Genomic DNA, 21,295 nt, shown 5'->3' on the forward strand with positions numbered 1-21,295 from the left:
AATAGAAAGAAAAATGTGAGTTGGCCAGGTAAGGTGGCTCATGCCTGTAGTCCTAGCTACTCAGGAGGCTGAGGCAGGAGGATCACTTAAGGCCAGGAATTCAAGACAAGCTTGGGCAACATAGCTCTACAAAAAATAATAATTTCTAGACGTGGCGATGCATGCCCAGGCTCCCAGCTACTTGGGAGGCTGAGGCAGGAGGATCGCTTGAGCCTGGGAGATCGAAGCTGCAGGGAGCCCGACTGCACCACTGGGCTCCAGCCTGGGTGACAGAGTGAGACCCTGTCTCAAAAAAGAAAAGGAACCCATCCACTTTCAGGACACAGGATTCCAGCCCACTCAGCCCTGGGAGTCCAAGACATTTTAAACAAACTCTCTCTTCACATTTATTAATTCCTGGCAGGAATGAGGGAGCGCCCTCCAGTCCCCCAGGGAGCCCAGCCTTCTGCTGCAACAGGACGGGTGGGAGCCAGTCCAGAATCCCCCGCACTTCTGAGGACACCAGCAGCACCCTGGGCCCGCGGCTGCATCAGCTTTCTAGACAACGGGAGAAAAGAGAAGTGGAGGAGGAGGGGAAATCAAGGCCGACCTCCCTGACGCCCCCGGGAAGCGCGTGATGGGCTGCCAGCCGAGACCCCCATCTGTGCCTCCAGCTGCAGGGCCTTTGCTGGGCGCTTCCTCGCCCGTGATTCCCCCACGAGCCCTGGGGAGACCCAGCGCTAACCACGGTGCCCAAGGGAGGAGCCGGGAGAGGCCCTCCTGGAGGTGGGCACAGCCCAGGCAAACGCCAGCGGACGGGACCCAGGGAAACGTCACCTGCCACCAGGAGCTCCACGGGGTCGCTGAGCTCCGACTCGAAGGTGTTGGGCCCCCAGGAGCGGTAGCGGCACCTGTAGCTGCCAGCGTGCTGGGGCCCCACGAAGGTCAGCTCGAGGTTTGCAGCGGCCTCGGGGGTGCGGACCGTGTCCACGGCCTTCGTCTCGCCCTCGCGCAGCAGCTCGAAGGTGACGTCGGGGATGGGGCCCTCGCAGCGCAGGACGGCGTCTCGGCCCGCCAGCACCGCCCCACTCCACGCCGCCCGGAGCTGAGGCCTGGGAGGGGGTCCTGGGCGGAGCGGGCGGGTGGTCGGGCCCGGCCACACCCCAGGCCGCGCCCGCACCTGCGCCTCAGCCTCGGCTTCATCTTCCCTCTGTCTCGTTCCTGAGCGCAGACGGCTCCTCCGGCCCCGCCGAGCTGCGCCCGCTGCCTTCACACCCTGGACATCCGCTTGACACCTCTGTGTCTGGTGTTCCCCGCACCCCTCCCGCGGGACCGTGGAAGTCCCAGATTCGGGCCTGCTCTGGGGTTTCTGGGGTCCCCAGCCTCGGTCACTGGGACGGGTGAAGGGAAAAAGAAATGATGGAGAAAACGGTGCTCCTTCAGGGAGGAACCAAAAAAGGACATACCATTTATGTCAATAGATGAGGTTTTTTCCCTCCGTAAGTTAAATTTAAAAGTGTATTTAAGGTGCCAGGCGCAGTGGCTCACACCTGTAATCCCAGCACTTTGGGAGACCGAGGCAGGCGGATTGCCTGAGCTCAGTTGGTCGAGACCAGCCTGGGCAACACGGTGAAACCCCGTCTCTACTAACATACAAAAAATTAGCCGGGCGTGGCAGCGTGCGCCTGTAATCCCAGCTACTCGGGAGGCAGAGGCAGGAAAATTGCTTGAACCTGGGAGGCGGAGGTTGCAGTGAGCCGAAATCGCGCCACTGCACTGCAGCCCGGGTGACAGAATGAAACTCCATCTCAGAAAAAGGATCAACTGTAAGGAATCAAATCTTACAAAATCATGGAAGACTTTGGTAACGCTGTTGATAATTTCAGGGAAATTAATGAAGTACATATAAGTACTTGATTTAAACATGTATTTTATTCACTAGTTTGAGTATCTTGCCATGGAAGATACTAGCCCAGCCTAGCAGAAAAGTGCAATATGTATAATATTCTTTCCCATTTTAAAAGTATATTCCCTATCCATTTTGAAAGGCTGGGCTAACTACATGAAGTTACTTGCAATTAATTGACAGCTAATCAGGCATTTTGAAAGCTTGATTGGATTAACTATAGTGTTGAAACTTGATAAAATCGTAATGTTGATTTTTACTGTGAAACATAAACACATCCTAGTTTAATTTTGTGTCTTAGTGTGGATTTACAAATTTACTACAGTTATTTTGAGCCGGGAACACAATCAGATTTCAGGCCAGTTTGATACTGGCTGTACTTAATTCTAACAGGAGGCCGGGCGCGGTGGCTCAAGCCTGTAATCCCAGCACTTTGGGAGGCCGAGACGGGCGGATCACGAGGTCAGGCGATCGAGACCAGCCTGGCTAACACGGTGAAACCCCGTCTCTACTAAAAAAACACAAAAAAAACTAGCGGAAGCGGTGGCCGAAATCGGCCTGTGGTCCCAGCTACCGGGAGGCTGAGGCAGGGGAGAATGGCATGAGCCCGGAGGCGGGCTTGCAGTGAGAGCTGAGATCTCACGGCCATTGCACTCCAGCCTACAGGCGGCAGAAGCTGAGACTCGATCTCAAAAAAAAAAAAAAAAAATTCTAACAGGAGAGTAGGACATTATACTAAATGTTATGTCAGTGGGACTGTGTTGTCTGTAGAGCTTGGTAAATTAATCATGTTCTTCAGACTTGAAGGAGAGTGATAAAATTTGGAGTTAGGATATTGATGTACAATTTAAAGATTAAACTGTTTTTTTTTTTTTTTTTTTTTTTTCGAGACTCTTGAATTTAAGCTCTTGTTGCCCAGGCGCAGGTGCAGTGGCACTAACTGGACTCCTGCAACCTCTACCTCCTGGATTCAAGTAATTCTCTGCCTCATTCCATCCTTCAGGACCTGGCACTCGCCTGTGGCTGGCGATTTTTGTATTTTTATTGAGGCGGTTTCTCCAGTAGCCAGGCTGATCAGCAGGCTCCTGACATGAGTGCATCCACCTCACCCTCCCAAAGTGCTGTGATTACAGGCGTGAACTCCTGCCAACCGTCGCTTTATTTTCATCAATTGTGGAAAGTGGTTTATAAAACTGCAAGAATAGGCCAGGCATGGTGACTCACGACTGTAATCCCAGCACTTTGGGAGGCAGTGAGGCAGTCCCATGAGGAGTCAGGAGTTCAGACCAGCCCGGCCAGCATAGCGAAACCCCATTTCTAATAAAATACAAAATTAGGTGGGCATGGTGGCACAGCCTCTAATCCCAGCCTCAGGAACTGAGGCAGGAGGGAACTGCTTGAACCCAGAAGTGAGGTTGCAGTGAGCTGGGGTGCACACTGCTCTCCAGCCTGAAAGAATAAAAGTAAGTTACCCAAAAAGCAAAAGGAAGAGGGGAGGGGAAGGGAGGAGGGAGGGAGAAGATGGGGGGAGAAGAAGGAGAAGGGGGAGAGAGAGAAAGAAAATAAAGAGAAAGAAAAAAGGAAGGAAAGGAAACGAAAAGAAAAGAGAAAAAAGAAACAGTGCTCCCAGCAAACAGCATGAACTCAAGGTCTGGAGGTCAGACCTGTGCTCTCAGGCTCCGCTGGGCTCTGAGTCCTGGAGACGTCGATGAGGAAATCAGAGGGACAAACAGAGCTGGGGACGGCGGGGCTGGGGAGAAGGACATCAGCCGTGCGCCTGCTGGCCCGGGGCTGGGGCTGGAGGGCCAGTATGACGACTGACATGGCCAGTAAGAAAAACAGAGCAGCCACAGAGCTGCACGGATCTGACCAAGAAAACCTGCGTCCAGCCTCCCTGCTGCTGACTACGATGCTACACGTGACCTACGGGCTTGTGACCCGCGGGAAATAAGCCAAAATTCCAGGCGTCCCCAGGACCCTCGACCACCGATCGCCTGCTTCCCACCAGAGTAGTTGATGGGGGCTGAACCAAGGCCCAGAGCGCCGCCGTCAGACGCCCAAGGAAAGGCGGGCAAAGGCAGGAGGCCCCGAGGGGCACCGAACCCGCGCCCGCCCTCGCTGGTGCCCCGCCAGCTCACCGTCCACGCGCAGCTCCAAGCGCTCGCTGGGCGCGGAGCCCCCAAAAGGCGGCTTCAGGTCCACGTAGACGCAGCTGTAGTTGGCGGAGTCGGCCACCGAAATGTTGCGCAGCTCGAAGAGCGCCTCGGTCCCAGCAGGGCTCTGGAAACGGTGCACGCGGTGCCCGCCCCCGTCCTCGCGCACCAGGGCGAAGCGCGCGCCCTCCAGGGGCGCCAGGCACCGCAGCCGCACGCGCGTGCCGGGCTCCGGGTTCCGACTCGCAGGCTCAGCAGTGAACTCCGGCGCAGGCAGCGTCTCTGCGGAGCAGCACGCGGGCTGACCCGGGCGCCGAGCGGATGGCTCGGCCCTAACGCGTGGTCTGGCCTCGCGCTTTTTGCTTTGGCTTAAGTCTTTTGCCCGCAGTGATCTGGCCAGTTTCCTCCCTCGCCTCCTCCGGCCCCGCCCCACCTTTCCATCCCAGTCCTTCTTGGATATCTCACACGCACGCACCCTTTCACTGTTTCTTAGTAATTTGTCTATAGACACAGACGGGAAGCGGGGACGGGGACATGTTTTGTGCATGGCTTGATGCCTGGTGCACGATGCCGCTCAGTAGTGGATTTGCTCCCCGAGCGTCTTCTGGGCACCGCCCCAATGCCCGCGCCACCGAGGGGCCCCTGTGGTCCGCTGGGCATGGGGTTTGCTGTCCCGTGCTCAGAGTTTGCTAAACACCATCAGGCCCAGGGCAAGCGAGCAGAGAAGCTGCCTCAGGACAGGCCCTCAGTGCCCACGCAGACCTGGCAGCCGGGATGGGACCCCGGCCAGGTAGTGCCCCCCGTGGCCTGGGCCAGACCTGTTCACCCAGTTATTCTTTGTGGGGCCTGAAGGTTGCCAAGCTCATCGTCCCATTGGCAGTTCAGGACCTTTAATGGTGGGGCGGGGTGGGGGCGGGGGGTGGGTAAAGTTGGGATTGGACCAGAGTGTTGCACTTCCCCAGGCTCCACCCTTGGTACTGCTCCTGCTCACCGGGGACCCAGCCAAGCCCCTGTCCCTGCTGGCACCGGCTCACCATCGCTCAGAATCAGCTCGACTGGTGTGCTGTCCTCGGACCAGGCGTTTTCGTTGTCATGCAGCCGGTAGCGGCAGGTGTAGTGACCTCCATCCCCCAGGGCCACTGTGTTCAGGTGAAAGAAGATGCGGTCTGGGCTGGTGCTGCTCCTAGGTACCAGCAGCTCTTTCTCCCCGCGCCACAGCTGGAAGTGCACTCCACTCAGGGGAGCCACGCAGGCGAGGGTCACCTTGTTGCCTGGGCTCAGGACCTGGGCGGACTCTCCATAGTGCATCAGTGCAGGTGGTGGTGGTGCAGCTGCAATGCAGGCAGCATTACTGGGCTGCCCCATCCCTGGGGCTGCCCTCTGCCTAGTCCCCATACCTCTGCCCTCCAGGTGGCAGCCCCAGGAACACCCTTCCATTCTTTTTTTTTTTTTTGAAATGGAGTTTCGTTCTTGTGACCCAGGCTGGAGTGCAGTGGTGCCATCTCGGCTCACTGCAACTTCCGCCTCCTGGGTTCAATGGATTCTCTTGCCTCAGCCTCCCAAATAGCTGGGACTACAGGCACCTGCCACCACACCTGGCTAATTTTTCTATTTTTAGTAGAGACAGGGTTTCACCATGTTGGCCAGGCTGGTCTCAATCTCTTGACCTTGTGATCCACCGGCCTCAGCCTCCCAAAGAGCTGGGATTATAGGCATAAGCCATGGGACCTGGCCCACCCTTCCATTCTTCAGGCATCCTCTGCCCAAACTCCTTCGCAACCATCAGACCCAGGCAACTGTGTGGCCAGCTTCCTGGACCTGGTCCTGGGCAGGGGCATTCAGCATGGAGGTCAGGGTCAATGTGGTCATGCCCCCTGTAACCCCCTCCCCAGCATCTCCCAGAGATGATTCCCACAGTCACCGAGCTCCTCAATGATCACGGTAGCGCTGGGCTCAGAGAGGGCGCCTGCCACATGGGTCCGGTAGCTGCAGCTATAGTTGCCAGCCCGGTGGACAGAAAAGGCGGCCTCCACACCCTCCTGGGCCTCAGGCATCTCCAGAAACTCATGGTCGCCTTCCCGCTTCAGCAGAAAAGTCACACCCCGAAGCCCGCCTCGGCACACTGCTGTTGTGTTCAGGCCGGGTGTGATCCAGGACACAGGCGTCATTGAGAGCCAGGGAGGAGGCAAGGACTCTGTGGGTGGGGTGGAGTTGAAGAGTGGTTCTGTATAACACGGGAGACATGGGAAGCCCAGCAGAACCTGGGCCCCATCCTCAAAAAATGTGAGGGAGACAGGGATAGAGGGCATTGCTGGGAAAAGGCAGCCAGGCACTGGTGGAAACAAGGCGTACAGCAAGAGAAAGGAGTGCGTGGGAGCTGTATGGCATGCCGGGCCTGCTGGGGACACAACCATTTATTCCTCACAACACTCTGGGGTTAGCACAGATATCATCCCATTTGACAGATGGGAAGATTGAGGCTCAGAGACATTAAGTGACTTGGAGGACGGGAGGCCCCCGTCAGCCACCTACTCACTGCCTCCTGGCCCCCAATTCATGCCCCAGCTTACTTGGCCCCGTCAGCTCCAGGAGCTTGCTCAGCTGGGTCCATCCTGTGAACAACCCTGAGCGGCAGCGGTAGCGGCCCCGGGTGTCACCCGTCAGCAGGAACTGGTGCTTGATGGCAGGTGAGTCAAGGTGCACGGGCTCCTGGGCCACCCCATTCTTGAACAGCTGGAAATCTGGGGTCCCCAGGCGGGCCTGGCACGTCAGCATCACATTGGCCGAGGGTTTCAGCAGCGATTCAGACTCTGCCCACAGGCTGGGCTGGGTCTCATAAACTGCAAGGGGTGGCTGGGATCAGCTCAGGGCCACAGGGACAGGGCTCACCCACGGCCTGGGCCCACCATTCCCAGACCTCAGCCCTGCACTCACATGTGGCTGCTTCTGTCACTGGGCCCATGGGGAGACCTGCGGAGACAGCCCCTGTGAGTCTCCCGTTCCAGCCCCTTCCCGCCCCAGGGACCCAGACCCCGGGAGGCCTCACCCCAGAACAAGAGAAAGGCCACCAGCATGGACATGATGGTCGTGCTCACTCCGGTGCAGTGAGTGTCTGCGGTGAGCGTCTGAAGCAATGAGGCCCCAAGGGAGGGTGGCAGGGGCAGCTCGGACACTGACCTCTTCCCGTGTTTGTCCTTCCCGGAAGGCGAGGGCAGGGCCCCCATGGGATGAGGGCAAAGGGCTAACTTCTGAGGCCTCAGGATGCTCAGCAACAATTATGATCAATAATCATGGATAATTAATAAACTAAATCAACAACGAGTCATAAAATGATGCTAAAATCACTTCATCCTCATTTCAGTGCTGGATCCTGTCCTAGAATGGGACCCTGAGCTCTCCCCACTCTGCCTGGAGCTGCTGAGGTCAAGTGGACAGTGCCAGGGCTGAAGCCCAGTAAGCCCCTCCCTGTCACACCAAACCGCACGTGTATTTGGGGATTAGCCCCAGCTCAGGGCCAGGCTCTCTGAATTCTTGAGAAATCTGAACATTTCCTGCCACACCCCCACCCCAGGGAAACGGCAGCAACCCTTTGAGGAAGATACTGTCTATTCTTGCCGCAGGACTGGTTCTTCCTTAAAAAAGATTGTTTTCCCTGCAACTGAGGGGCCATGTGTCTGGGGACTGACCTGGGTCTGTAAACTGGGTATCACGTGTGAATCTTGCAGTTGCCTCGTAAATGGAACCCCATTCTCTCCAGCCACCCGTTATCCCCCCAGAGTTCTAACTAGTCTGGCACGCTGCAAATGGACAAGTGTGAAATACACTCCCAAGAGATACTACTATGCTTCAAAATAACTGCAAGGTTTTCATTCATGTAATTGGCATAAACCTGGGGAACAAGGATGGCGAAGGTATCTAAGGGTAATTGATCAAGGAGGATGGGACACAACAGTAGACTGGATCAAGTCTATCTACAGGAGATGACTTACAAAGATTCAATTTAAGATGTAAGCTTGTGCAGCTTGAAAGATACTGAGTTTGTCTGACAGCTTGACTAAGACCTGGACTCAATGGTGGCCCAAATTCAATGAGGTTGAATTGCTAGAACTCCCTTGGTACAGGGAGAGTAGGAATTTTGGAGAAAGGAATCCAAAAGCTTAGGGATGCAGGAAACGTTGAAGTGGGTTTAACGTATACATTCAGCATGTGCCAGATCACGTACACACACAAAGTACCAAGGAGGATATCTTTGTTACAAAAGCACTGGGAAATACATTAGTCAGTGGGGCACCCGTATCACTGAAACTTGCTGCAGTGGCAGTCCTCTGAAGGGCAGTATGGCCCTTGGAGTTGCTGCCATTGAAACGGCCTCTCTGATTTTGGTGATGAAAGATGGACGTGACAGAGCTCAAATAACAGGGCCTACCTGCCAGAGATGAGACTTGGATTCATCATGATTGGCAGCAGGAACAAGGAGGTGATCAGAATGTTTTAACCCTCAGCGAAGGAAGGATTGCTTCTACTAGGGAGAAAGGCTCAGGATTACTTGGAAGGTTGAAGATTCTTTTTTTTTTTTTTTTTTTTTTTTTTTTTTTGAGACGAAGTCTCGCTCTGTTGCCCAGGCTGGAGTACAGTGGCGCAGTCTCAGCTCACTGCAACCTCTGCCTTCTGGGTTCAAGCTATTCTCCTGCCTCAGCCTCCTGAGTAGCTGGGACTACAGGTGTGCAACACCACGCCCGGCTAATTTTTTGCATTTTTAGTAGAGACGGCGTTTCACTGTGTTAGCCAGGATGGTCTCGATCTCCTGACCTTGTGATCCGCCTGCCTCGGCCTCCCAAAGTGCTGGGATTACAGGTGTGAGCCACCGCACCTGGCTGAGATTCTCTTTCAACAACTATTGATTTGGCAAATGCTTTTTTTCCATCAATATGCAAGGACCACCAAAACTATCTTCTTTCTGTTTGGCAAGGACAAAAGTACACCTTCACAGCTTGCCTCAGGACTAAATCTGCAACTTTTTTTTTCTTAACTCCCCAACCTTGTTATGCAACCCCTCCCTTCCCCTCCCTTCTCTTTTCTTTTTTCTCTTCTTTTCTTTTCTGATGGAGTCTCACTCTGTCACCCAGGCTGGAGTGCAGTGGTGCGATCTCGGCTCACTGCAACTTCTGCCTCATGTATTCAAGCGATTCTCCTAACTCAGCCTCCCAAGTAGCTGGGATTATAGGCATGCACCACCACACTCAGCTAATTTTTTTATTTTTTAGTAGAAACGGGGTTTCACCACGTTGGCCAGGCTGGTCTCGAACTCCTGACCTCAGGTGGTCCACCTGCCTCGGCCTCCCAAAGTGCTGGGATTACAGGCATGAGCCACTGCACCCAGACACAATTTTCTCATTCTGTCATAATCCCTGCGTAGCTCTTGATCATTCTGACTTCCCACAGAATATCATGCCATTCCACTATATGGATGACATCAGCTGCTTGGATCACAAAGTGGCAGGTACCTTAGGCAACCAAGTTAAATGCATGCTAAGGGTCCACCTTCTGGTAAAGTGCCTAGCGGTCTGCAGCCCGTTGGGACAGCCCCTTCTAAGAAGACCAGTTATTGCAATATGCACTATCTACCACTAGGAAAAGGGAACAATGGTTGGTGGGCTTCTGGATTTTGGATACAATGTATACACTCAAGTGTGCTTATCCAGTCCACGTATCATCTACAATTTTTTGTGGAGCTCAGAACGAGAGAAGTCCATATGGCAGGTCCCGGATACAAGGCAAGCTGCCACTTGGGCCCTAGGACCCAGAAGATTCAACATGGCTACTGGATCTGGTGCAACCCAGAGTTTGTGGCACATAAGAATACTGAACTGGGGGCCGGGAGCGGTGGCTCAAGCCTGTAATCCCAGCACTTTGGGAGGCCGAGACGGGCGGATCACGAGGTCAGGAGATCGAGGCCATCCTGGCTAACCCGGTGAAACCCCGTCTCTACTAAAAAATACAAAAAACTAGCCGGGCGAGGTGGTGGGCGCCTGTAGTCCCAGCTACTCAGGAGGCTGAGGCAGGAGAATGGCGTAAACCCGGGAGGCGGAGCTTGCAGTGAGCTGAGATCTGGCCACTGCACTCCAGCCTGGGCGACAGAGCGAGACTCCATCTCAAAAAAAAAAAAAAAAAAGAATACTGAACTGAAGCCAGGCGTGGTGGCTCACACCTGTAATTCTAGCACTGTGGGAGGCCAAGGCAGGAGGAGTGCTTGAGACCAGGAGTTCAAGACCAACCTGGCAAACACAGCCAGACCCCATCTCAAAAAAAAAAAAAAAAAAAAGAGAGAGAGAAAATACTGTCTCTCCTGCACCCCCTCAAAGTTCCAGCAACTACCATGGTTCAGCCTTTAGAGACCCAAGCCCCCCTTCCCAGCTCCTAGGATCTGGTAAAGCCACCTGTCTGCATTGCACCCCCAGCTCGAGGTGGGCCACATCACAGACTCGAATCGCTGCACAGGTCCACGTGCAAGGGACTTTTTGCTCCCCAGTAGAGAAGAACCGGGTGGTGCCAACCGGAGGCCTGGGGATGTGATGCTGCGTCCACAAGAAGCCAGCAGTGTGTCAAGCGGGACACAGTTATCCTTTAAAACGAATCCCAGCCACCACGGTGGAGAGAACCGAGGCAGGACGGAGAAGTGGACAGAATTCCGCTCCTCTCCCCCGCCCTAGGCCTCCTGCTACCCTCAGGGTCCCCAGAGCCAGGCCTCTAAACCTCCTAGCCCTTGGCCGGAGACAGAAAACCCGCGTACAACTTCCGTTCTCGCTGGGGTGGAAGGAGGCAGGAGAGGGGACTCACACCCTGCCCTTGTTCCCTGCCGGAGCAATTTCACACAGTTCTCAGAGGAGACCACCACACCTGTCGGAGACCCCAGTTCTTGCCCACCTCTGCATGGACGAACCTCTCGCCGAAGTGGAGCTTACTACCTTCCCTGAGGTCAAGAGCCCATCCCACATGTCCCAGCCAGGTCTGGGTGGCCGGTGGGACTATTGTCAAAGGGACTGTGCAGCCAGGGTTCCCTACGCCCAATGCCACCCCTGCACTCCCAGCACGAGGGCGCCCGCACTGGTGGCCCGAAAAAGGCTGGGCCAGCAGACAGTGCACTCACGCCCGGGACCCCGCAGTGCCGCGTGTCCGCGACCTCCCGCTCAGGCGCGTCCTCGGGTCAGGGCGCAGTGCGGCCCCCGTGCCGCTTCTGGTGCTCGTTGAGGTTGGAGCGGTGGCTGAAGGGCTTCCCGCACTCGCCGCAAGCGTAGGGCCTCTCGCCCGTGTGCGTACGCCAGTGGCTTACGAGCTCCGACTTGCGCACAAAGGCCTTGCTGCAGCGGGCGCAGACGAACGGCCTCTCGCCAGAGTGCAGACGCTGGTGCTGGCGCAGCTCGGAGCTGCCGCGGAAGGCCTTGCCACATTCTGCGCAGGCGAAGGGCCGCTCGCCCGTGTGCGTGAGCCGGTGGTGCGCCAGGCCCGAGCTGCCGCGGAAGGCCCTACCGCAGTCGGCGCAGGCGAAGGGCTTGGCGCCCGAGTGCGTGCGCTGGTGGCTGAGCAGGTTGGAGCGCTGGCTGAAGGCCTTTCCGCACTGGGCGCACGCGTGGGGCTTCTCGCCCGTGTGCACGCGCCGGTGCTCCGCCAGGTAGGAGCCCACGACGAAAGCCTGGCCGCACTCGGCGCACTCGAAGGGCCGCTCGTCCGTGTGCGTGCGCTGGTGCTGCAGGAGCTGAGAGCTCTCGCGGAAAACCTTTCCGCACTCGGCGCAGGGGAAGGGCTTCTCGCTGCTGTGCGTGCGCCGGTGCTGCCGCAGCCCCGCCACGCGCACGAAGGCCTTGCCGCAGTCGGGACAAGCGTGTGGCCGCGCGCCCGCGTGGATCTTCAGGTGCTCAGCCAGGTTGGAGCTCTGGCTGAAGGCCTTGCCGCAGTCCGGGCAGGCGTGTGGCCGCGCGCCCGTGTGCACGCGCTGGTGCTCCAGGAAATTGGAGTTCCAGCTGAAGGCCTTGCCGCAGTCCGGGCACTCGTAGGGCTTCTCGCCCGTGTGCGTGCGTCGGTGCTGCACCAGCGTGGTGCTTCGACCGAAGGACTTGCCGCAGTCCGGGCAGCGGAAGGGCTTCAGGCCGCTGTGTGTCTCCTGGTGGTGGATGAGCTGCGAGTGAGCGCGGAAGGCCTTGCCGCACTCCCCGCAAGCGTAGGGCTTCTCGCCGCTGTGGATGCGTTGATGCTGGCTGAGGTTGGAGCTCCAGGCGAAGGCCTTGCCGCACTCGGGGCACGTGTACGGTTTCTCGCCTGTGTGCACGCGCCGGTGCTGCAGCAAGTAGGAGCTCTGGCTGAACGCCTTGCCGCACTCCCCGCACCGGCAGCCGGGCTCCTCTGGGAGAGGCGAAGGGCGCAACGTCCAGTCTACATACTCCCGGGGCCCAGCCCCGTCCTGCCCACCATCTGCGGGGCCCAGCTCCCTGTCGGGGCCCCCCTGTTCGTCCGCCGCCCCCAGTGTGGCTTGCTGCCGCTTGCCGTCCCCTGCCTCCCCTGGGACCTCCGTGGAGTCTTCCCAGGACCCCCAGCCTCCAGACACAGCCCCCTCAGAGGGGCGCCTCGTGGCAGTCTTCACACTGCAGAGGCCCTGGCCTTCCTTTGGGGCCATCTGCAGGTTCCTCCCTCCTGGGGACTCCATCTCGCGCCTGTGACCTAAAACAGGAGAGAAAAGGTAAGTGCCTTAGAGAATACAAAGAACACCAGACAGAGGGCCTTTGGGAGACATGACGGTGGGTGGGCTGTCATCCCCACTCTTCTCCTCCACGGCCCTGGATGCCCAGTGCCCTCTGGAGCCTGGAGCAGGAAGTTCAGCAGGCGGGCTAGACACTCGGGACGGGCCAGCACTCTGGGCCTGCCTGACAGGGCCACGTGCACATCCCTACACCTGGCCCCGCCCAGCAGGAGGGGAGGGGGCGCCAGCATCGTGGAAGGACTCAAAGCTGCCTACGCACCTGCACTGGCTGTACTGTGGCACCACTCTCCTCCCCTTGCTTGATTCCTGCTGCAGCCGCTCCACCAGGGCGGTGGCCTCCTCAGGACTGCCTGGCCACTGCTCCTGCGCGTAGGCCTGGATCTCCGGGAGCAGTGTGCCCAATAACTGCTCCAGCACCAAGAGCTCCAGCATCTGCTCCTTGGAGCAGGCCTTGGGCATCAGCCACTGGCAACACAGCTCACGCAGTTGAGCCAGGGCCCCTGGGGGCCCTGCTGCCTCCTCGTAGGGGAACCCCCAGAAGCACTGGCCAGGGCTCTTGGAGCTGGGCTCACCCACCATCAGTTCCAGTGGACTCTGGAGGACCTAGGGGGCCAGGGCTGATGCCCCACTCGTCTGGGCAGCCATCCTGCCCCTTCCCCGGGAGGGGAAGGCAGCTGCATGGCCCAGGGTACTTTCTCTGGAGCTGGAAACAAAGGTGAGCCTGTGAGCACAGCAAGGCCACGAAGGTCCCCTCCTTGGGACCACCTGAGACTGAGTAAAAATGGAAGAATGGGGGTATCAGCACTTCTGGCCCCCAGCGTCAGCATCTTTGCCCACCTGTGTGTCCAGGTGCCTGAGGGACACAATGAGGTGCCATGGCTGCTTGTACCATCCATTCCCCTCTCCCTGCTTTTCTTGAGGGTCCCTGCCCTGCCCTGTCTCCTTGGCTCCCTTCATCCCACACACAGAACACCTAAGGCAGAGATTGTGAACAGGACACCCGGAGTCAGACCAGCAGATGGGTCCTGTTTGTCCCCTCCAGGAAGTGTTTTAAAAATGTAAGTTAGGCCAAGCACGGTGGCTCACGACTGTAGTCCCAGCACTCTGGAAGTCCGACGCAGGCAGATCACAAGGTCAGGAGTTCCCCAAGACCAGCGTGGCCAACATGGTGAAACCCCCTCTCTACCAAAAATACAAAAATTAGCCAGGCGTGGTGGCAGGTGCCTGTAATCCCAGCTGCTCGGGAGGCTGAGGCAGAGAACTGCTTGAACCTGGGAGGTGGAGGTTGCAGTGAGCCAAGATCGTGCCACTACACTCCAGCCTGGGTGACAAACCGAGACTCTGTCCCAATAAAATAAAATAAAAAGAGAATAAAGTAGGTACACACTACAAGGTGAATGAATCTTGAAAAATTATGCTAAGTATAAATGAAAAAATTCAGACACAAAATACTTCATATTATGTGATTCCATTTATATGAAATGTCCAGAACAGATAAGTCTATAAGAGACAGAAAGTAGATTAGTGTTTGCCAGGATCTAAAGGGAAGACAGAAATGGGAGATACAGCTGTGGGAGTGATGAAAATATTCTGGAATTAGTGGTGATGACTGTGCAATACTGAATATACTAAAAACCACTGAAGCATATACTTTAAAGGATGAATTTTATGGTATTTATGTTTTTTAAAAAGTTAACCAATCTCAAAAGCTTAAAAACTGTATGACTCCATTTATGCAATACTTTCTTTTCTTTTCTTTTTTTTTTTTTTGAGACAGGGTCTGGCTCTGTCATCCAGGCCGGAGTGCGGTGGTATGATCTCATCTCCCAGGCTCAAGCCATCTTCCCACCTCAGCCTCCCAAGGAGCTGGGACATCAAGTGCGTGCCACCATACCTGGCTAATTTTTTATTTTTTTATTTTTGAGATGGAGTTTCACTCTTTCGCCCAGACTGTAGTGAAGTGGCACAATCTCGGCTCACTGCAGCCTCTGCCCCAGGATTCCAGCGATTTTCCTGCCTCAGCCTCCTCAGTAGCTGGGATTACAGGCACCTGCCACCAGGCTTGGCTAATTTTATTTTATTTTATTTTATTTTATTTTTTTAGTAGAGACGGGGTTTCACCATGTTGGCCAGGCTGGTCCCGAACTTTTTTTTTTTTTTTTCCTGAGAGGGAGTCTTGCTCTGTCGCCCAGGCTGGAGGGCAGTGGCACCATCTTGGCTCACTGCAAGCTCTGCCTCCCGGGTTCACACCATTCTCCTGCCTCAGCCTCCCAAGTAGCTGGGACTACAGGCGCCTGCCACCACGCCCTGCTAATTTTTTGTATTTTTAGTAGAGACGGGGTTTCACCATGTTAGCCAGGATGGTCCCGATCTCCTGACCTCAGGTGATCCACCCACCTTGGCCTCCCAAAGTGCTAGTATTACAGGTGCCAGACACCTAACCCAGTCTATGCAACATTCGTGAAATGACAAAATGGTAGACATAAGAACAGATTACTAGTTGACAAAAAGAGGTTAACAGGGGGCAGAGGTAGGAGGGAAGGGTATGCGGCTCTGAAAGGGCAACACGGGGATCCTGTGGTAATGGAAATGTTCTGCATCTCGGTTGTGATATCGTACTCTAGTTTTTCTCTTTTCTTTTTTTGAGACAGTCTCTCGCTCTGTTGCCCAGGCTGGAGTGCAGTGGCGCGATCTGGGCTCACTGCGACCTCCGCCTCCTGGGTACAAGCGATTCTCCTGCCTGAGCCTCCTGAGTAGCTGGGATTACAGGCACCAGCCTCCACTCCCATCTAATTTTTATGTTTTCAGTAGAGATGGGGTTTCACCACGTTGTTCAGGCTGGTCTTTAACTCCTGAGCTCAAGGGATCCACCCGCCTTGACCTCCCAAAGTGCTGGGATTACAGGCATGGGCCACCGAACCTGACCTCTAGTTTTTCAAGATGCCACCTTTAGGGGAACTGGGTAAAGGGTACATAGGGTATGCATTATGTGTTACTGCATGTGAATTTATAATTACCTCAAATCAAAGGTTAAATTTTAAAATAAAATGACATCCGATTTCAATAAAAATCTATATTTGTGTATTGAAGACCCAGAAATCCGGGCCCCAAGGGCCCATGTTTCTTAAGGTGGAGCCAGGCACCGCTGCCCCTTCATCCAGGGCCTGTGCTGTGCGACCCCGACTCGCCGGCCCCCAGCCCCCAGCCCCATCTAATAGGGCTGCCGTCCTGAGTCCGTCCTCGTCGTGGGATACCATGTGAGCCCCGGAAGGTCCTTCCTGTCGGCCTCGCTGCTCCAGCCTCCCCGACGTACTCACATCCACGCCGCGTGCCCTTTCTGAACCTGAACGCCTCCTCCTCACGACATGATCAGAGCCACCTCCCGCGTCAGTCCCAGCGCCCACGCCCCCAACAACGGGCATTCGTCTGACCGGTCACGGGTATTTGTCTCCCCACCAACCCCCAAGGCCTAGAGTGGACAAATACGGGGTGGATAAACGGGAAGAGGCTGCGGCCGGGTGGCGCGAGGCCTGTGCGGGCAGCTCCGCAGTCTCGGAGGCGAGGCCTAGCCTGGTGAGCTCCGGAACTACGAGGCGCGGGTGGGGGTTGATGAACGAATAAATGAATGTGGGAAGAAATGATGGCGCGGCAGGACATGAAGGCGGAGCCACAAGGCTGGAGGAGTGATGAGTGAATGAGTCAAAGAATAAACGAGCAGGAGGAACGATGCTACAGAACTGAATGCTATAAGGCTCGCGTTCACCGAGCAAGCGGCAGACAGGAGCCGTTTCCGCCCCGACCACGGTCGCCTCTGGCCCGTGCAGAGCCACTTCCGGGCCGCTCTGGAGGGCGCGGAGGCCTATCTCTGTGGTCCCAGAGGGCGCTGCTCAGGGCCGAGCCCCGCCCTGCCCCGCGCGGCGGGAGTGGTTGGAGCCGGACAGATCTGTGCTTGGCCGGAGGGTGTCCGTTGGCGTCACTCACCGTCCTCAGCCCGCCCCTGCGTCCACTACGCGCTGCCTGAGAGGGGCCCGCACGGAGGCACGGGGAATGGTAGGAGGAGGGTACCGGGTCTCCTGGGGGGCGCGGTTGCATTCGGCGGAGCGGCCCAAAGCCTTGCGGTTCTCCCCACCGCGCCTGCGTAACTGTGGCGCGGCTGCGGGCGCGCGCCTTCTGGTTCCCGTGGGGCGGCGCCAAGACCGAGCTACTCTGGCGTCCTGCGTTGCCATGGATGCGCTCCGCCCCTTCCTGTACCCGGCGCGCCTCTGCGGCACACATCCAACAGCTACACAGGCGCCCAGGGCTGCCCGGGTCGTGAACGCAGGTCGGGCCGATGTAGCTCCTCCCTGGCCGTCCTCCTCCGCCCCAGGCCGTCTTTACCACCCTGGAAACTGGCTGAGTTCACGCCACTGAGTTGCATCTCACACCCACGCGCTGTGGAACACCCACTAAGCTGGCATCCCCTAGAGTCGGTATTTCGGAAGCTAAGCAGGGTCGGGCCTGGTTAGTACTTGGGAGACCGCCTGGGAACAGCGGGCGCTGTTGGCTAAAATAAATAAGCAGGGCGCGGGGGCTCACTCCTGTAATCCCAGCACTTTGGGAGGCCGAGGCGGGCAGATCACGAGGTCAGGAGTTTGAGACCAGCCTGACCAATGTGGTGAAACCCCGTCCCTACTGAAAATACAAAAATTCGGGTTGTTGGCGTGCGCCTATAATCCCAGCTACTCTGGAGACTAAGGCAGGGGAATCGCTTGAACCCGGGAGGCAGAAGTTGCAGTAAGCGGAGATCGTGCCACTGCACACTCCAGCCTGGGTGACATAGCAAGACTCCGTCTCAAAAAACAACATAGACCGGATGCTGTAAGTTAAAATAAATGAATAGCTAGAGACGGGATCTCGCTACATGGCCCAGGTTGGTCTTGAATTTCTGGGCTCAAGTGATCCTCCCACCTTGGCCTCCCAAAGTGCTAGGATTACAGACGTGCGTGAGCCACTGCACCCGGCCTCCACAAGCTTTTTTTGTACCAATTTGTACTAGGGAGCTCTCACCCCAGCCCAGGTGGTTTGGGCAGGTGTGGGTACATGGCCCAGATCCGCAGCACGGGGCAGTCCATCCCCCTGGCCCTGGCAATGGTCACTTTGGACCTGTTAGCATCATGGGACTTCTCTCTGAACTGTTAGGGCCTCTATCTGCTTTGAACCTGAGGCTGTGAGCACCTGTCAGCTGGGGCAGCTGCTGCCTTCTTGCCCTCATGAGGGATGAATCTGTTAGAGAATGGAGTCCATACAGAAAAGCAGAACTGAGGGATGGTGTGTTAGTTTCCTGTGGTTATGCAGCAAATTACCACAAATTTGGTGGCTTAAAACAGCAGAAATATATTCTCTCGCAGTTCTGGGGACCAGAAGTCTGACATCGATATAAGTGACCTGAAACAAGATGTTGACAGGGCTGAGCTCCCTCTGGAAGCTCTAACGTAGAACCTTTCCTTGTCTTTTTCAGCACTTAGAGCTGCATTCGATGTATTCCTTGGCTTTTGGTCCTTTCCTCCATCATTAAATAACTGGTAACGTCTTACTCTTTCTCTTATTAAGTTAAAATATTTAACGTATGTTCATTTTATCTCATTTGCCTGAGAGTCAATTTTAGCTTTAAAAAAATTTTTATTCGCCAGGCGGGGTGGCTCAGGCCTGTAATCCCAGCAATTTGGGAGGCAGAGGTGGGCGGATCATGAGGTCAGGAGTTTGAGACCAGCCTGACCAACATGGTGAAACCCCGTCTCTACTAAAAATACAAAAATTAGCCCTGTGTGGTGGTACATACCTGTAATCCCAGATACTTGGGAGGCTGAGGCAGGAGAATTGCTTGAACCTGGGAGGCAGAGGTTGCAGTGAGCCGAGATTGCACCACCGCACTCCAGCCTGGGTGACAGAGCTAGACTCTTGTCTCAAGAAAAAAAAAAAAAGCGGGGCTGGGCGCAGTGGCTCACGCCTGTATTCCCAACACTTTGGGAGGCTGAGGCGGGCGGATCATGAGATCAAGAGATCGAGACCATCCTGGCCAATATGGTGAAACCCTGTCTCTACTAAAAATACAAAAATTAGCCAGGCGTGGTGGCATGTACCTGTAGTCTTGGGTCATCCATGCTGGAAGAATTCAGCTGCCTGGCCATGAGGAAACTCAGGTCTGCGGTCCTGTGGAGACGCATTGGAGCAGTGCATCCTCCAAACCCAGTGGGGCCTTCAGATGATTGCAGTCTTGGCTGCCATGTTGACTTCAACCTCGTGAGAGACCTTGAGCCAGAATCACAGGCCAAGCTGGTCACAAATTCCCCACCCACAGAAAATGTGTGCAATGATAAATGTTTATTTGTTTATTTTTGAGACAAAGTCTTGGTCTCTCACCTAGGCTGGAGCGCAGTGGTGCGATCTCAGCTCATTGCAACCTCTGCCTCCCAGGTGCAAGGGAGTCTTGTGCCTCACCCTCCCAAGTAGCTGGGATTACAGGCACATGCCACCATGCCCAGCTAATTTTTGTATTTTTAGTAGAAACGGGGTTTTGCCACGTTGCCCATGCTGGTCTCGAACTCCTGAGCTCAAGCTATCCGCCCAGCTCAGCCTCCCAAGGCACTGGGATTACAGGCCTGAGCCACAACGCTTGGCCTGGAGCATACCCTTGATATGCAGACTAACCAATCCAGAGCCTCACCGGTGGCTCTATCTGGTCCACACACCGCAGGAGACAATATTCCTCTGTCTTAATCATCCCAGGAACAGGAGCCAAGCAGCTGGGGGACACTCCCACAGCTGAAGGCCCACAGGAATCACTCCAGCCAGCCAGTCCTGTGCGGTGAGCTCTGCTCTGCCTTGCTTTTCCCTTGGAAACCCCAGTAAAGGCTCTGGCTTAGAGCTCCCCCTTGCTCCTGCCCCTGCTGCCACGGACAGATGCTGTACTTTCTCATGTGTCCTTCCTCATGGGCCGCGCCTCCTGTGTCCAGGATCTGTAAGCATGATGGACTTTGTTTTCCTGAGCTTGTCCTGTGTCTCTTCTTCTGGCCACACCTGACTGAGCAGCACATAAAAGCCACAGAACACCAGGAGAGCTGCTGCTTGGGGAAATTCTGCGGGAAGTGTCCTGGGGGACTAGGGGCAGGGCGAGCACTGCTCTCCCTCTCCTGAAGGCTGGGGAGAGCATCAAGGAGATTACCAGGTAGGAGGACCATGGGCAGGGCCTGCCTCATCAGGATGCTTTTCCCAGAACAGAGTAAAAATTTAAGCCCCTGGTGGGTGAGTCCTGGATTAACCAAGACCTGGGCCTTTTAGAGGCTGCGGAAGACAGAGGACACTGTGAGGTGAGTTTCTCCTGGGTGGATTCCCCAGGGGCCTCTGAGGCTGGTTTCAGGCCCTACCCTTTGGCTGCCCCACTGGAAGCTCTGAGCATCCACCCTTCAGAGGCGCTTTCCCTGGTCTGACCTTGGCAAGGGCAAATAAGAAGGTACTCCATGGCGGGTCACCAATGTCTGGGGCGTAAACAGTGCCCGTCTGCACAGTAGCATGAGGGCCACAGAGTGTGGTAAATGTCAAGTGACCAGCCCAGGCGGTCCCCAGTGTGGCTGCAGGGGCCACTTAGGATTCTTCTGTTTGGGGGTCCCAGGCCACACTTGGGGAACCCTATTGGAAGCAACAAGGCCTAGGCCCTGAGGGCCCAGGGCTCTGCCCTCTCCAGTGCTCTAGCTGAGCCAGGAGCAAGCATCCTCCCGGCCCTCCCGGCTGTTGTGAGGAGGAAACCGCACGCCAAAGGGCAAGGTGCTCTGCACAGATCTGTCCCTAGTCGGCCTGCTCCAGTTGGCCTCTGGAGTGGGAGCCTTGGGTCTGTCTGGAACCAGCGTGGATGAAATGCAGGGAGAAACTGGAATCATAGCCATGGACAGCCACTTACATAGCTGGGAAAAAGCATGCTGTGCTAGATCCCAGTGGACTCTCACCTCTGCGGTGCCTGGGACTTTGTGCTGACACCTCAGGCACCCACTTCCACTCACACTGCGGAGGCTTGGGGAGATTCAGTTCAGTCTGGAGTCCGGCAGGGGACGACAACAGGGCGACCCCGACCGTCAGTCAGACCAGGGCAAGCTTGCCAGGGCATCGCACTTCACCAAAGGGAACCCTTTCTGCTGCGACTACGGAGCCGCCAGGGCCGGACAGGCAGAAGCCTGCTCTGAGGTCTCACCTCTGGAGGGTTATGAGCTGTGCCAGGCCGGCTACGGTAGAGCGTGTGCAAACACCCCGAGGTCCCAAGGCTCCTGAAGCCGCCTAAGGGGCATGAGAGGCCCTAGGTTCGAATCCTGCCTTCACCGTCTTATGGTTGTGCCTCTGGAGAGTCACTTTTCCCCGTTTCCTCGCATACCAGAGAGCCAAGTAACAGGCACCGCGGCTCTGTGTGGACAGAGATCGTGGACACAGCGTCTGGGCCGGATCTGCGGCCACTCGAGATTATTACTGCGGATGCCTGCA

The 21,295-nt window shown here is 56.1% G+C and overlaps 2 protein-coding genes and 1 long non-coding RNA gene across 4 annotated transcripts; 1 reads left to right on the plus strand and 2 right to left on the minus strand.

Moving 5' to 3' along the window:
• Positions 1 to 358: 358 nt before the first annotated feature.
• On the minus strand, positions 359 to 8,620 carry A1BG (alpha-1-B glycoprotein). Of its 2 annotated transcripts, XM_003916257.5 has the most exons (8): positions 7,085 to 8,620; positions 6,973 to 7,008; positions 6,609 to 6,878; positions 5,960 to 6,232; positions 5,073 to 5,369; positions 4,024 to 4,320; positions 817 to 1,104; positions 359 to 537 (listed from the first exon to the last, which is right to left on the minus strand). In XM_003916257.5, the coding sequence occupies exons 1-8, from the start codon at positions 7,260 to 7,262 to the stop codon at positions 530 to 532; spliced, it is 1,647 nt and encodes a 548-aa protein (XP_003916306.3). In that variant the 5' UTR covers positions 7,263 to 8,620; the 3' UTR covers positions 359 to 529. The 2 variants fall into 2 exon arrangements, with proteins under 2 accessions (XP_003916306.3, XP_009193793.2); XM_009195529.4 differs by lacking the exons at positions 359 to 537; positions 817 to 1,104 and adding an exon at positions 1,140 to 1,255 and having other exon boundaries at positions 7,085 to 8,619.
• Positions 8,621 to 10,301: 1,681 nt separating this feature from the next.
• Positions 10,302 to 16,881, minus strand: ZNF497 (zinc finger protein 497). Its single transcript, XM_021931512.2, has 2 exons — positions 16,772 to 16,881; positions 10,302 to 12,750 (listed from the first exon to the last, which is right to left on the minus strand). Exon 2 carries the CDS (start codon positions 12,734 to 12,736, stop codon positions 11,243 to 11,245), a length of 1,494 nt encoding a protein of 497 aa, XP_021787204.2. The 5' UTR covers positions 12,737 to 12,750; positions 16,772 to 16,881; the 3' UTR covers positions 10,302 to 11,242.
• A 92-nt stretch (positions 16,882 to 16,973) lies between these two features.
• On the plus strand, positions 16,974 to 18,360 carry LOC108583331. The gene is made up of 2 exons (XR_001897872.3): positions 16,974 to 17,290; positions 18,288 to 18,360. It is a non-coding gene; the product is annotated as an uncharacterized LOC108583331 (long non-coding RNA).
• Positions 18,361 to 21,295: the final 2,935 nt, after the last annotated feature.

This window comes from Papio anubis, chromosome 20 (assembly GCF_008728515.1).
Source record: "Papio anubis isolate 15944 chromosome 20, Panubis1.0, whole genome shotgun sequence".
NCBI classification, from domain to species: Eukaryota; Metazoa; Chordata; class Mammalia; order Primates; family Cercopithecidae; genus Papio; species Papio anubis.

Excerpts from the sequence above, each read along its gene's own strand:
- A1BG (XM_003916257.5), bottom strand. The coding sequence starts at position 7,262 with ATGGGGGCCCTGCCCTCGCCTTCCGGGAAGGACAAACACGGGAAGAGG. Across the intron at positions 7,009-7,084 it reads GGCCTTTCTCTTGTTCTGGG|GTCTCCCCATGGGCCCAGTG; the intron begins GTGAGGCCTCCC and ends CTGTCTCCGCAG. Across the intron at positions 1,105-4,023 it reads CTTGGAGCTGCGCGTGGACG|GACCCCCTCCCAGGCCTCAG; the intron begins GTGAGCTGGCGG and ends CGCTCCGCCCAG.
- ZNF497 (XM_021931512.2), bottom strand. The coding sequence starts at position 12,736 with ATGGAGTCCCCAGGAGGGAGGAACCTGCAGATGGCCCCAAAGGAAGGC.